This window comes from Pomacea canaliculata, linkage group LG6 (assembly GCF_003073045.1).
Source record: "Pomacea canaliculata isolate SZHN2017 linkage group LG6, ASM307304v1, whole genome shotgun sequence".
NCBI lineage: Eukaryota > Metazoa > Mollusca > Gastropoda > Architaenioglossa > Ampullariidae > Pomacea > Pomacea canaliculata.
In genome coordinates this window covers 29354569-29369171 of record NC_037595.1, presented here as the reverse complement: position 1 = coordinate 29369171, position 14603 = coordinate 29354569, and the positions used below count along the sequence as shown (strand labels likewise).

Sequence of the window (14603 nt, the reverse complement as noted above, 5' to 3'; positions counted from 1 at the left end):
CGACGGACCAGTGTTAGGCTTCTTTCCGCAAAGCCTCGACAGTTACTTCCCTTGACTGACGTCACGCTAGTGCTAGAGCGGAAGGCGGAGTCGCTGTGCGAAGCGTCAGCAGTCAGCTGATGGCAGTGCTCGGCTAGTCCTCGACTTGGTATGCCTAACCGACACAGGAGGAATACTAATCCAGGGATTGGGATGTGGGAGTTTAAGAGGTTACTAGAGCAAAACAGACAAACAAAGAAACACCCTAACAAACAAATTCAAAGGTGAATTAAATAAAATTAAAAATAGTTGAGTAAGAAGGGAGTCGAGCGACTTACAGACAATTCAACCGAGGAAGACAATTTTACAGCAGCTTTAGAACTCAGTACAGCGCGTGATGTGAGCACCGCTCAGCTGGTCTTGTACTTTTCTGCTCAAGTGGTGAGGTATGAACCATGACCTCGTCACGAGATGCTGGCTGATCTGTGAGCTAATGCCTCCAGTTGCGGGTAGATGGTTGAGAGAGAGCGGGGTGGGAGGGCAGGTAGCACCACTGGAAGGTAACTCGGGGGATGCGGCGCTCCGTGAGTGACTGGCCATCAACACGAGCCGCCAGGCGCCGGGGTTTATGTTGAGGAAGTGGCAGGCAAGCTTCTGTCAGAACTCACGTGTTACGTGCCAGTCTATTTATATTGTTTCTGACACCTTCTGCACGCCAGGGCACCAGCCTAAATATGAGCAGGCGTGCAAAAAGCATCTTTGTAGTGTGTGTGTGAGAGAGAGAAGGAGGGAGAGAAGGAGAGAGAGAAGGAGGGAGAGATGTGTATATGGGATGCTGAAAAAAATGTGTAGGGAGGGGCGTGTGTTGCGCTTAACTTATTGTTGTGTTTGCATTTCTTGTGTATGTGAATGGATTGTCAGTCAAAAGCTTCTATTTTTTTCTAGTAGCTATTACACTCTCTCTCTCACACACACACACGTTGTGGGTGCACACATACACAAAGCAGAGAAGTAAATTATAGCTTGAATAGTTTTTTTTTCTAATCCTTCCAGTGTTTTGGATGTGTTCTCTTTTGTTACAGCAGCAAGACATTTTTTTATGACAATACTAACTACGGCCATAATAACTAACTCACAAAAGAACGAAGTGTGTGAGAATATTTTCACTGAGTATTCAAAGCTAGCGGCTGCAAGATATTTTTGATCTTGAAGAAGGCGCATGGATTGGTATTTTTAAAGGCTTTGAAATCACTCAAAGCCATTGTGAGAGACACTTTCATTGCTTCAAACCAGTTGGACATCGTTTGACGACCAAATGCGGTTACAAGAATGCAACCAAAGAACTCTATGTTTGGCATTCGAATACCCCATTCTATACTTCTACAATGCACTCTTGATAAAATATGAGACATTAGATTAACTTTATGCAAACGCTAATTATATTAGTCAATTAGTTCTAATGGTTTAATCTGGTGTAATTAAGTTGAGAAAAGGGAATGCAGAAAGAAGAGACAGGAACGACAGGAACAAATCAAGACAGGGTAGAACAAGTGCATCATCGGAAAACTTGAAAGCAACTTGTTTTCTTTTTAATCTCACATTTGATTTAAGCCACCTGATGTACACCACTACCCGAAACACAAACAGTTTGAAACCAAACTCCATCAACGCAGTCATTCGTTTAAACCACAGCCTCCAAAACGAATTAACTCAGAAACGGCCATATTGTTAAAACTTTCTGGAATCTCTTGGAACATTGTGTTCACATGTGCAGAGCCTGATAGTGGAAGAGAAAAGAAACATCTGTCTACCTGGAAAAGTACTGTTTGTAAATATTTCCCAGGAATACAACCGCTGCGGCTGCTGCGCCTTGGCTATCAGTCATCGTCTGGTCCTGGGAAGGTGGGAGGTGCAGAAAAAAATGAATGTATCATGCACGAGGTACTGTGTGATCGCAGGCCTGTACAATCTCGCCAGACATTCTTTGCTTTCGCCATGGGAAAGATTAATGTGCGAAGTTAAGAGGTCGAGTGAATACAGCGATCATAAAATGGTCGAATGTTTAGAATAATTCTAAAGAAGTGCAGTTTTTCAGGTAAACTAGATTCCCCTTCATCCCCTCTACTACCCCCACTTTCTGGAGCTGGTTTTTTCTCAAGTGCCGAAATAAACTCTTGCGGTCTTTAACATGCATATTTCTGGGATCATGCAACTTTGGTGAATCACTTCGCCTAATTTTTTCAGAACGTATAAAGATGGTAAGGGACACGTTCAGACGCAAGGGATACTTAAATGCTGGTCGAAGACTTAAAATCTTTTCACGCAAATCACAAGAGTATTAAAATGTTCTCTTTTTTATTATTATCTGCGTTGATGTCTGTTAACCTCGTCTTGTATCAGGTTAATAATAGCTGCAGCCAACAGATGCACTTTCCTACTTTGTCAAGCCGTCTCTGCTAATCACGTGACCGTAATTGTCTGTTAGTGACGTCACAGTAACTTGCTATGTCAATGGCTGAGTCCACACGCCATCTATAGTCATTAGCCAGGTCTGTTTGATCAGATTTTGAGGCAGTTCATCTGCTTTCCTCCAACACGGCTAATATCATTACCTTTCACTCAGTTCATCGCCTCGCCTCGGTTCAAACGCGCTTAAATTTGTCTTTCCAATAATGTCGCCCATTGTACTCGCACAAAGGCACAGAGTAGACACACAAGGCAACAGCAAGTAGATGTCGGCTTTTCTCTCGTCAGGGGCCTGTACGCTGCCTCAGTAATCTGCAACACGCCCTGATGAACCTTTCCCAAAGAGTAATTACTTCCCCTTACTTCTCGATTAAAATCGATTACCTCCCCGTCCTTTATTCAGATTCACAGGCCATTCGATTGTGTGATGCCTGCGCACGTGCGACCCGTGTCAAAAACGTCCTCGTTACCCGTATAATGACCGGGTAATTAGGTCACATTTCATGGTGCTGTAGTTCGCCTCATGTACCCGGTGGAAGTAGAAAAGTTTATTTTTTATTATTTTTTTAAAAAATATTTTATTTAAGCTGGGGTCTCGGAAAATATATTGCGCCTGTCAAGAGATCAAAGAAGTGTTGAGTTACGTTGCTAGGATGAAAGAAAATCGTTGTGATTATATTTGACATCGATACTGCTGGTGGTGGACACCCGGGGATTGCCTTGCTGATATTTCGATATTCTTCTTCTTGGTTCTATTCGCCCCCAGTGGAGCATAGGACCGCAACCTTTATTCTGATATTATGTCTATCAAATATGAAAATTCGCAGGAGAGTTCCAGATGACAATAAGTGCAAAAAGCTTCTGAATATACTATATTTCGCTATTACTAGAATAAATTACTGAAGGCTAGAGGGAACCAATTCATTTTTTAAAATCATATTCTTAATTGAAAATGTGAGTTTTAGTTACAGAATGTATTTAGATAGAGGATTTGATATCCTATGTTTGTACTTTATTTATCACTAGCTTTAGGAAGGGGTAAAGAGAAGTAGAGGGGAGGGATAAAAAGAAATCAGTGGAGCAGCGACTCAAGAGAGATAACCATTAAGTGACAGCCCCGGGTTTTGCAGCAGTTATCGCCCGCTCATTATGCCGAGGCTGAAGTCTGGAGCTCTGTAAAACATCAATGTCAGCTGAGTCCTCATGCCATTACAGAAAAATTGTATCAAGATAAGTAAATGACCGTGTAATTACAGGACTAAATTGGCAATCAGAAATAAAAAGAACTGACCAAGTGTGATGAGTACAGCTGAGTAAGACATTCGAAATCGTATCTATAGACATTGTGTTTACAGATGTTTCGCGAAAAAAATAAATGCTCTCTTTTGCGAAATGTCCTAGTAATTATCACAACGACTAGCTTGACCTCCAAAGCAAAAAAAAAATTACTAAACTTATGTATCCAGGCATGTTTATCAATTTAGTTGTATCTTCTTTTTTTCAAGAATACAAATGTGCACAAGGCAAAAAAAGTTGTACATTGTGCAGACCTCCTGCTGCTTCACAGTATTTACACTATTCAAAGCATTCCTTTCTGGAACATCCTGACAATATGTGCACAGGTAAAAAAAAAAAAACAGCTTCTCAAAAGTTCCTGGTGCAGCAGCATAAACATGAGTGTCATACCTGACATTAAGCGATTAGCTGTTCTCTCCTCCTCCTCTTAGCACCCAAGGACGATACAGGAACATGGAGGACAGCAGCCAGGGCTCTAGAGAGGAGCTCATAGCGAAAAATGGTGGCCTTATATATCGCGTGGTTGTCGGTGTTTGCGATATTTAGACATAGCCAGATGTAAAGGTTAGGGCTTGGAACCAGTCGGGGGGAGGGCGCAGTCCCGGGTGCTGAGTCAGGGCTGGCAACAGAGATGGAGGCAAACCGTGCGAGCCACGTGCATGCTTGTCGTCTGCTCTTTCTGCTTTGCACGTGGAGTCGGGTAGTCTGCCGCTTTCTTACGTGGAAACATTTCTTAGATTTTGACCCCAAATACAAATAATATGTTAGCTCACATTTCATCTTTGATGTAGGGAGCAATGTTGGACATAACTATAGAGTAATGAAGCAAGACCATGACAGATGAAAATGCTAGGGATGAAGACACGCACTCACACACATGCATACACACATGCTACATATGTCAATGTGGAGTATTTAACTGTCAAGCTGGCACTCAATATCGCTGGCATCTGTAGGGTGTGTGCAGTTCACCACACCTGTAAAATACCGACTTTCGTATTATCCTGCAGTTCAGCAGTTCGGTCGTCTGCAGACCTGGAAGAGAATGAGTGTAGCAGTGCGGCGGGACGAGTGGAAATCAAGGTACATAAAAACACGTGACGGCGTAGTTGAGTACCTCTTCAGATGTGGCTGTTATTTCTTACATCGTTGGTGTCTGTCAGAGGGAGCAAGAATCATGCAGAGGAGCAAAAGATGTCTCCCAGCTCAATCGATGAATGGCTCGCCAGTCTGTTTGTTGTCTCTCTTCCTGCGCGCCTGCTTCCTTTGTCTGTCTCTCGTGTATAACATTGTTTGTTTGTTTCGTCTTTTTTATTAATTTTTCTATGTTCGCCGGTCTGTCCTTCCGTTTCCTGTGACTGAAGCTGAATCGAATACTTAGCCCTACGTATCCCTGGATAATCGGTTTTTCACTCGTTTGTTCCATAGTTCGTTATTTTGTTTTCTTTCAGTTCCGTCTGACGATTGTTTTGGGGTTGTTTTTTTTTTAATCATTCCTTCTTCATTAACTGTTCTTGTTTGTGCGTCCTTCAATTGATTGTCTTTGGTTCGTTCATACACGTTCTCCATCGTCCGACATGCTTCCGCTTGTTCATTAATGCTTTCGTTCCTCTTTTTTCGTTCTGCAACTCTCTCTCTCTCTTTCTCTGATTCCTCCTCCTCCTCCTCCTTCTTTTCTACATCCTCTCTCTTTTCCTTAACCGATTCGTCGTCTTTTTTTGTTTTGTTTGTTTTTGTTTTTGCTTTGGTTTTTTTTGTTGTTTTATTTTTTTTTTTTTGTTTTGCGATATGCAGTCGCCAAAACAATTTCATTATTGGCCAGTAAAACTGTGTTTGTATTACTAGCAAATGAGCCAGTATCCTAGATTTTGATTGTCTGTGTAAAGCTAATAGAACCTCGTGAGCTAGTTCGATTAGATAGCTTAGTTTACGGCATCTTAATCTAGTTTTTCAGCAAATGGTTCACGTTGAAGTCTGTTAAGGCAGCGCCATTAAGAATCGCATGGCCAATACACAGAGGGGCCTTTGGGGGGTGGCAACCGGGGAAACCTCCCCCGGCCCCGCGCCTGAGGGGGCCCCAGGGATAGGAGATTCTTGTGGTACTGGTACGGTATATAACCTAAACTTAAAATGTGTATTTGAGAGAGAGAGGGAAGGAAAGAAAGAAAGCTGTTCGCTGTTTTCGAAACTCTCTGCCGTGCGTTGTTTACGGCAAATTTGCTAAGAAAAAAAAACAAAGCACTAATATCTGCTGCCAGTTGCATACAGAAGCGTGCACTCACTCTTACTTCTCTGCACTGGCCGCCCTCAGCACCATGCTGCAGATGCAGATTGCCATGATGCAAACTGTCTCCGAGCCTCGAGCACAGCTGGCTGTGTAGTGTCTGCTACAAGTGGAGATGCTTTCCGCCAAGGGTTAATGGGGAAAGGAGGATCCATGGTGCGATGGTATCAACTTGGAGGATCCTTTTTGCTTGATTCAAACCTGGTTAATAGACTTGGCAGGCTCGGAAAAAAGACCGACAGATAGGAAAGCTAGAAGGAAGAAAGAAAGAAAGAGCTCCACAGGACAGTTGGTGGCACCAGTAATATACTTCTGTACTTTTGTCACACAAGCATGTTTGGTTTTTGAGATACCTGTTGTGTTCATTACTGTATCATTACCATTTTCTTGTTTTACTGCCATCCTGCGTACAAGATATAATTACTAATCATTTACAGGAAATATCAGTGTGTGCCGTCAATAACATTAGCGCATCTCTTTACATAAAACAACAGCGAAAGTAATAAATAAAAAAGTCAACATCCCAAATCTAGATCCCTTCCTCGTTATCTATACTGGCACTCTTTGTCTCTCATATAAACCTTTCTTTCCATTCCAACCATCTGTGCATAAGCCATTCGGTATTTCTTTCCATTACCTATTCCATTACTCTGGTCGCTTATTTTGAGAGATGTGCTGTTTGTCGAGGGATATAAGACCGTACTGGCTCAAGTTTGAGATATACCTTGCTTAGTTCCACGACAAGACCGTATCCATGCTGGTTCCACTGGTAATCCTAGTATGATACCTACCCAGCATTTTGTATTCTGGATTCAGGTGAGAATACACACCACGATGTGCGCTGACAGGCAGGCGGACTGCATAGCTGATGACAAGATTGACAATAATTTATATTACGGTTAACACTGGTGTGCTTACTCATCGCTATTGTTTATTTGCGATTTATTGATGTTTTTATCCGATTGCAGTTGTCTTGAATCTCTGTCTTCTTTTAATGAATCGCGTGTTTCAGAGCAAGCTTAACGTTTGACTTTCGTCTGTGATTTTTCAGGGGCACCCAGAAGCCACGCCGCAACAACCGCGGCCTCAACAACAGAGCCCACAGCCAGCGAGTCCTTGCCAGCAACAACATTGACTGCACGGGGGCCGCCACAGCCGCAGCCGCCACCCTCGCCGCGGCGACCGCCATCGCTGGCAACGGCGACTGCGACGATAACGAGTGAGTCTGCGTCGTGTTGTCGCTGTGCATCGTGTTGAACCCTACCATCACACTTTAAATAATTACTGGTCTGCCGGTCGTCTGTGGTCGATCTTTCCATTTCTATCTTTGTGATACATCCAGAGGGCAGTGCCCTCACAGTTGTGACTTTGTTTACACTCAAGGTAACAACACGATAACAACACAGCATGCAGGTGACCCTAAACATGCAGACCCTAGACAGAGCATGCAGGTGACCCTAAATGCTCCAGTGGCCCTCGACTCATCGTGTAACTTACAGGGACATGATAACCACAGACATTCAACAAAACCAAAAGCAGATATAGTGCAATCATTTCAATCGCCATACTTTCCTTCCAAGAATGTTCCTCCTACGTCACTTCCGCCATCAAGTCTGCCTGATGTTTCTTCTAAGCAGTGTCAACCCTTCTCGGGGGGAAAAAGAGCAACAGATACAAGAAAAATGCGGACAGAGAAAAAGACAGGCTAGAACTGGGAGAGGAGCAGACGAACAGAGGAAGCAAAGATGACAGGACGAAAACAGGGAGATATGAGCCAGGGAAGAGGTGTTAGACGATCTGTGGACAGTTAAACGAGTTTAACAGGTTTGCATGCAGACCACAGCGCCTCCACATTATCATAGACTGCTCGGCCGTCGTCTTCAGATGTAAGGTAGAAACACGAACAAATGCAGGGTCTAAAGATAGATGACACTAATAAATGCTTTCGAGTTTTGTCTTGTTTCTTTCCCCTCCTAACCCCAGCTTCTACCCCTGCTACGCCCCCGCCTTCCAATTATTTTCAATGTCTCCAAGGTTACCATATGACCACATCTCGCTGCTCGGCGGGGTTTTTTTCAACGTCCACTTCCTTAATGAGATGAGTGCTGCAACCAGGCCGATCACACCTCGTTACGGAGAACATGTCTGGCCCTGATTATTCGCATTTCCTGGCTGGGAAGCTTTACACTCTCCTCCCATGTTCGGTCTCCCTCACCAACCACCTCCCAACTGCCTGTCAGGGTCATCTAATCTCCTAGTTGGCTGCTGTTACTATCAGGATTATATAGAAGTGTCTGTCACTTCCTGTGGCGCTGTTCCGCTGCGCAGTGAGCAGCGCCAGACGCGGTCACGTGATAAAGCCTTTGATCAAACCGCGGTTGTTGATGCCCAGAAGCAAACAGTCGCAGTCACCAGCTGCCTCTTCTAAGCCACTTTCTCTTACTTCTTTTATCTCCTTTCTCTTTTTCTTCGTGTCTTTTCCTTTTAGTCCTTCACTTGTTCTTGTTGTAGTTGCTGCTGCTCTTGTCTACTGATTGGCATTGATGGTGGTGATGATGATTAGGATCGTAGTGACTATAGCAACGGTTCTTTGTAGTTGTTTTTTTTTTTTTTTTTACTGTACTTGTGTTAACGGCCGCTGTTTTCTAAAATAAAATGACTGAACGTTAATTTCGATATGAAAGTGTAGATGTCGAGGTGGAGTACCTGGTAGCATATGTTCTTATCTCTTTCATGTTGGTCAACAATATCTTCGGTCCTTCTCGTCCAAGGACTTTAGTCGGCGATGACGAGATGTCTCATCCCACCCTTGCGGTGGCTGGTGTCCTGAAGGGAGTAAGGTCGCATAGATTATCTCTCCTCACCTTTAATCACTAAATACGCTCAGTGCTGCTGCTGACGATGGTGACATTCCTTTAGGTTCCGAACTGACCTTTGCGATGCCGCATGCCTCATCAGGACCAAAAATGTCGGTAGGAAGGCTTCGGGCAGGTGATGGAACAGGAGTTAAGGGCAAACTCAAAAGCAGGCTCAGAACATAGTTCTCTGTGATTAATTTGTTTCGCAAAATATCTTATTTTAGCTTTGACATAGTCTATAGCTGACGTCACTGGCACTGCAGCCAATGAGAGAGCTTCATTTTTTGAATGTTACCCTACTTTGAGACCTCTTAGCCAAACTTAGCAAAGTACCATACCTCGTGAATGGAATCTTTTCTCTCAGATTGGACGAGTTATCACTTTATAATGAGTTACAAAGATTAACTTTAAAAAATTTTGCTTACTGGTTAGTCTTTAAGTTTGGCTACAGCGTGAAATCACGCCAGCTGACCACGTGATCGTACAGAGGCTGGGAGGATCGTCAGCCAGGCACGACAAGGGGTCTGAGCCGGCTTGCACGACAGGAGGATTGGCACTGGGAGGGAAGGGGATGGCATTTGCGACGAGTGCTCGTCTGCTAAGCTGTGCTGCACGTGCAGGTTGCTCTGTAGCCGTGTTGTGCGCGTGCGATGTAAATGCTGGGGGATATCAGTGCACCTTCTTCATCATCTCTTCAATAAATCACCACATCTTGTATCCTGTAAGTATTGGCATTCTGCCTGTGTTCTGTTTCCATATTTACAGAGTGCTCTTCAGCAAATTGATGCTGTCTGTTCCTTGGTGGTTCATTGGGTGTGCCGATTTTTGTGCTTACATGGATCTGCGAGCGGTCCACGAGGCGGTCATGACGGGCCAATGTAAGACGCTGGCCGCCAAGACATTGAGAAGTGTGGGTTGTGGATTCGCATCTCGCTTCCGGCACACGCAGTTTCTCTTTGGATGCAACAGCTGTTGACGAGACTAGACTAGCTCGCACTGATATAGCTTCAGTTCCTGATTACAAGTAAAACACCAATTAGCCAACTCCCGATTGCCTCAGTCTATGAGAAGCTACGTCTAGAACCTGTGTCGGCACTCTTTCTAGTAATAAAGACAGCTTTACAGACATCTGCCAATACTGCAACGTCAGATAAGATGCGTGAAAATATATCTTGTTTACATTAGCATCTGCAACAGCTCAATCTCTCTTCTATTTAATTATTTTCCCTGCTTCTTAAACATTTCTTTTAAAGAAGTATAATATAAATTGCCAAAATTCCAGCAAGACAGTAACTCAATTTTGTCCTATTCCTCTTGCTTTGCGGCTAAAAAAAATGTCCATGCATGTAGCATAATCTGATTTCACTAATTGTAGTGTGTGCGGAGGGTGGTGGTGGTTGTTGTTCTACAACAGAAACAGCATAGCAAGAATTGCACCCATGAGCCCCATTCATAAATCATCGTCAAACATTCGTCATGCTCAAGCGAACGTTCGTCATTAAACGCTCATCAAAACAACATAAATAATTTGCTTTGAGTTGTTAATAATTGACAGCAAAGAGAACCGAGTACTGAACTGACCTAGCCTTGTCATCTGCGGCTTGTTTTTGATGTTTTTTTTATACTTTCTGTTTGTTTACTGTGGGATGCCGATACGAGGTTAAAATATTGTAATACCCATCCGTTTATTTTCTGTGTGTGTGTGGCTACATAAACAGGAAATTTTAGAATGCAGTATATAATATCTTTATAGAAACGATTTGAGAAGACATTTTGTTCAAAAACTATTCATTGCCTTTATTCTACTCTCTCATTCAGTCACTCTCTCATTCAGTCACTCTCTCTCTCTTTCTCATTCAAGCATAAGCGCATACAGCGAGCATACATACACACACTCTTACCTAAATTTGATTCCTATCGGTGGACAAACGTGACGTCACGAAAGTGACCTCTTTATGGGCATGGTGATATTTATAGGTTTGTCTGGAGAACGATTCGCTCAGATGTGGTGAAAAATCGCATCTTGCTCTAAGGCCTAGACGGTCATTAGAAAGAAATGACTCCATTAAGCCTTTAAGACTTTTCACTTTATCACTTGAATTTCTGACATAAAACTTTTTCTTTGAGATTTATCTTGTCTGGTATAAAATGGTGCCAACCCTGTGTGTACTTGAGTAAAAGTGCACAAATTCTTCTCAACATCCAGCCTTGACTCTCGTCTCTCTACCCACGCGTCTGTAAGTTTGATAACCATAAGGTCATTTCGATAGAAGGTGATACCTCCAAGTCTCCTCACTTCTCTAGTCTCACCTCTTCTTAGCTTCAGTGTCCTCCTGCACTGTGCGACATCGGTATAAAATCCTCTGGTGATATCTTTGTCCGGCTGTGTATGATGCTGCACTCTGTAACCCTTACAACACAGGAAATCAGTTTTCAGCCAGAAAAACAAAACTGTTGAGCCGGCTATGACGCCCCCATTGCTGTCGCCCATCTGAGTTCTGGGGCCGTGGACATGTAGTGGAGGTAAGTAAGACTGTCAAGGAGGTAGATATGGATCTGCAGCATCTCTGTCAAAAGACACACCTTGCGAAGGCCACTACGTCCTGTGAGTCTACGTCCTGCCGCCGTTTAGGACGTAACCGGCGGGTAGGGGACCAAGATACCTGCAATTCCGTTCCTACGACCCCATTACATCTCGATATGATTCTTTCTCGTAGTTCTTTTATGACATTTTAGCAATACATGGGAAATTCTCTGTTATACCCCATTGTCCATTAGTACAAATTCAGAGAGAAATTCTCTTCTACTCTACTATTCTACTGTTCTACTGTCCCCCTGGCACAACTCTTCTGCATCCCGGTCTTCGTCATTGACATAAATACAGAAGAAACATGTATTACTCATTGCAAATTGCTTGACCACTGTTTTCTTTTTTATTGTTGTTCTTTTTATCACCTTATCTGTTAATTTAACAACTTTTTTTTTATTTTCTGCATCCAACTTATTATTTGTAGTGAAACTATTTTTAGTCAGCTTTAAATATCATCCACCTGCTGAACACAAAGATGTTTGTGCTTTATTGTTGTCGATTCATTGTGAATCTGTAACTGCAAACAGAAAGTTAAGGCTTTGAGAGAGAATGTGAGTGACAGACGCAATTAAAGGTATTTATTCTGCTTATTCTACACAACCTGACCGTGTTTTTAAAAAATATAGCTAATGGAGTAAGATAACTTATGTTGTAAACAACGATTCGTCACTTTCGGTATTTTTCTTAGTTTTTTCGTTTTTACACACACACATCTCTGGTCAGTAATCACGGGACCACTCCTTTCCCCTAATTAATAGAAGAAAAGCTGAACCTGTGATTAACACTTGATTCGTTTTAGGCTGGAAATGTGAAGTGTGGACGCTTAGGATGTTATTTATGATTTTGGAGTTTTAAGCATTATTATTATTATGTTTACTGATCATTAACATGAGAGGTGCCCTGGTAGAGGACTCAACGGTGAAGACAAGACAGTACGGATTGTGCGTCCTGGGTTCACATCTCGCTTCTACTGCACGCGTAACATTTTTCCCAGGATATGTTACCTGCTTACAGCACTGCATTAACTGGATTGTTTTCTTGACGGGAAAGCCGCCAGCACTCATAGTGGACTTGTGTCTAGCATGCATCTTGTGCAAAGTTGGAAGAAAGCAGCAGCCTCCACCACCACCACCACTACCACCACCACACCACCACCACCACCAGCATGTGGGATGTGATGGAATCAATAACCTGCACAGACTGCACCAGACGCCAGCATTGAGTCATGACGTCATCCGTCCACGTGTGTGGAGGCATTGAGAGAGATGGAGGGAGGGAAGCTGAAAAAAAGTCTTTTAGCATTAATGGATCATTCCGTTCTTTCTTAGGATTTCTCTCCCAAAATAATAGATGGACAAAATAAATAATCTGTACGGAGCCATCTTTGACGTCTCACAATCGGTTGATCTGTGGTTTTCTCTTCCACCTGCCCCTGGTTGCTGCTGCAGATGATGATGAGGAGGAGGAGGAGGATTGATGATGATGATTGTTATTATTATTATTTTACACATCCGTCACTTCATGCTGCTTAAATGAGGCAATTCACTGTCAGTTGCGCACCTGAAAACACTGTCATCTCTCGAGCTTATCTGCCCTCGCTAAATACCCTGATTACCTGTTGGTACAAGCGTTGACTCTGATGACAACGAGCAGTCACGCACTCAAATATTGTAGGGAGGAAGAGGGCATAGAGGAAAAGAGAGAATGCAGTAAAGTAGCCGCTGGGTTTATGAGAGACGAGAGCTAAAAAGAGAGAAGAAGAATGTGTATTTTAGGGAACAGATAAAGGGAAAGCCAGATCAGACGTATCCTCTGGATTGCCATCAGATGTGTCTTCTGCTCCTTTTTTTAGAAGTTTAATCGTGTAGACAGTTTTTTTTAGGAAACAAAATCCTGTCTTTGCTTTAAAGAGATATATTTAGGACAAAACAAGTGAGGATAAATATTCTTTTCTCTTCAAAGGTATCCATTAACCGCATACGTCACAGGCTGTGAATCAGAGGCGCCATCAGGCGAGAGGCTGACAGAAGGCGATAGCACTTAGGACACTGGCGCCACCTCAGCGGAAGATGGGAAGGAGGAGAGCGGTGATAAGATACAATGTAGGCAGAGAGAAATTGGTGGTACAGACTGAGTGTGGGTGATAAACTTTGCTCGATCACCTGGCAAGAGAAACCTGCTTTCAAACAATAGGAGTCGGAATGTTTTTTTCCAAGAAGTGCTTATAAAGAAAACGCCCTCTGGGTTTATGTCGTTGCAGCCACGTGACAGCAAAAGAATCAATTTCACGGGTGAATACAGTATTGCAGTAAATTGTAGACCAATTGCTACTTTATTTGGTAAATTCAGATGAAGCTTGTCATTATTTTATCTCGTTAACATTCGTAAGGACCTCCGGAAAGTCCTGAAGTGGCAAATCAGCTGGACGTGGTTTTTTTTTCTGTGGTGATTGTTGCTGGCTTATAAAATGTCCAGATGCTGATCCATGTTTAACAAGTATTTATCTGTAAGTTTACTCAATTCTGAACTAATAAATACTTCACTCAATTCAGAACTGACAAAAATTTCACTCTCGCATGATAACGAGGACCATTGTCCCTTCGTTGTGGACTCTTTCTCATTTTACGTCCTAAATGCTTTTTTCTAATTGAAAATAAATTTCAAGAACGCTCCATTTGTGCAATGGTTTTTTTTTCCTTTTTCTTTTCTTTTTTTTTTTTTTTTTTTTTTTTTTGTCTGTCATAGGAAGGCATTCTGATGTAAGTTAGTAGCTCCAAAGGGAAGCTAAGAAATGTTATGAATAATAGCCATTAACGTCTGGACGAACTTATCTCAGACAATGCAACCTCAGAGTCCTCAGAAAGTTGTAGGTCCGTAATGGGTTGAAGAGAGCCGCGTGATCTGTGCGTTTGCTTGTGTGTCTGTGCTGTAGTCAGTTTATTTTTTTCAATAAATTGTGCTAATATTTTATATCAAGTGGTGTTCTCATGTTGCCAGCAAAACAATTTCCTGGAAAAGATTAATAAAGATATTTGTATTTGTGTTTGTAAGTGTGCGTGCGTGTTCATGTGAGTTCTGGCGGAATCATCTGTGCGTGCTTGTGCTGCATCACGCAGCGATGTCGCCGCAG

At 42.8% G+C, this 14603-nt stretch overlaps 1 protein-coding gene across 16 annotated transcripts in view; it reads left to right on the top strand.

Annotated features, from left to right (window-relative positions):
* Positions 1-14603, top strand: part of LOC112567359 (CUGBP Elav-like family member 2) — a 113801-nt gene that overhangs the window by 56651 nt on the left and 42547 nt on the right. For all 16 annotated transcript variants that reach the window (XM_025244055.1, XM_025244053.1, XM_025244045.1 and 13 more), the window contains exon 2: positions 7077-7244. In XM_025244055.1, the coding sequence (XP_025099840.1) occupies positions 7077-7244 (168 nt within the window). The remainder of the gene's footprint in view (positions 1-7076; positions 7245-14603) is intronic.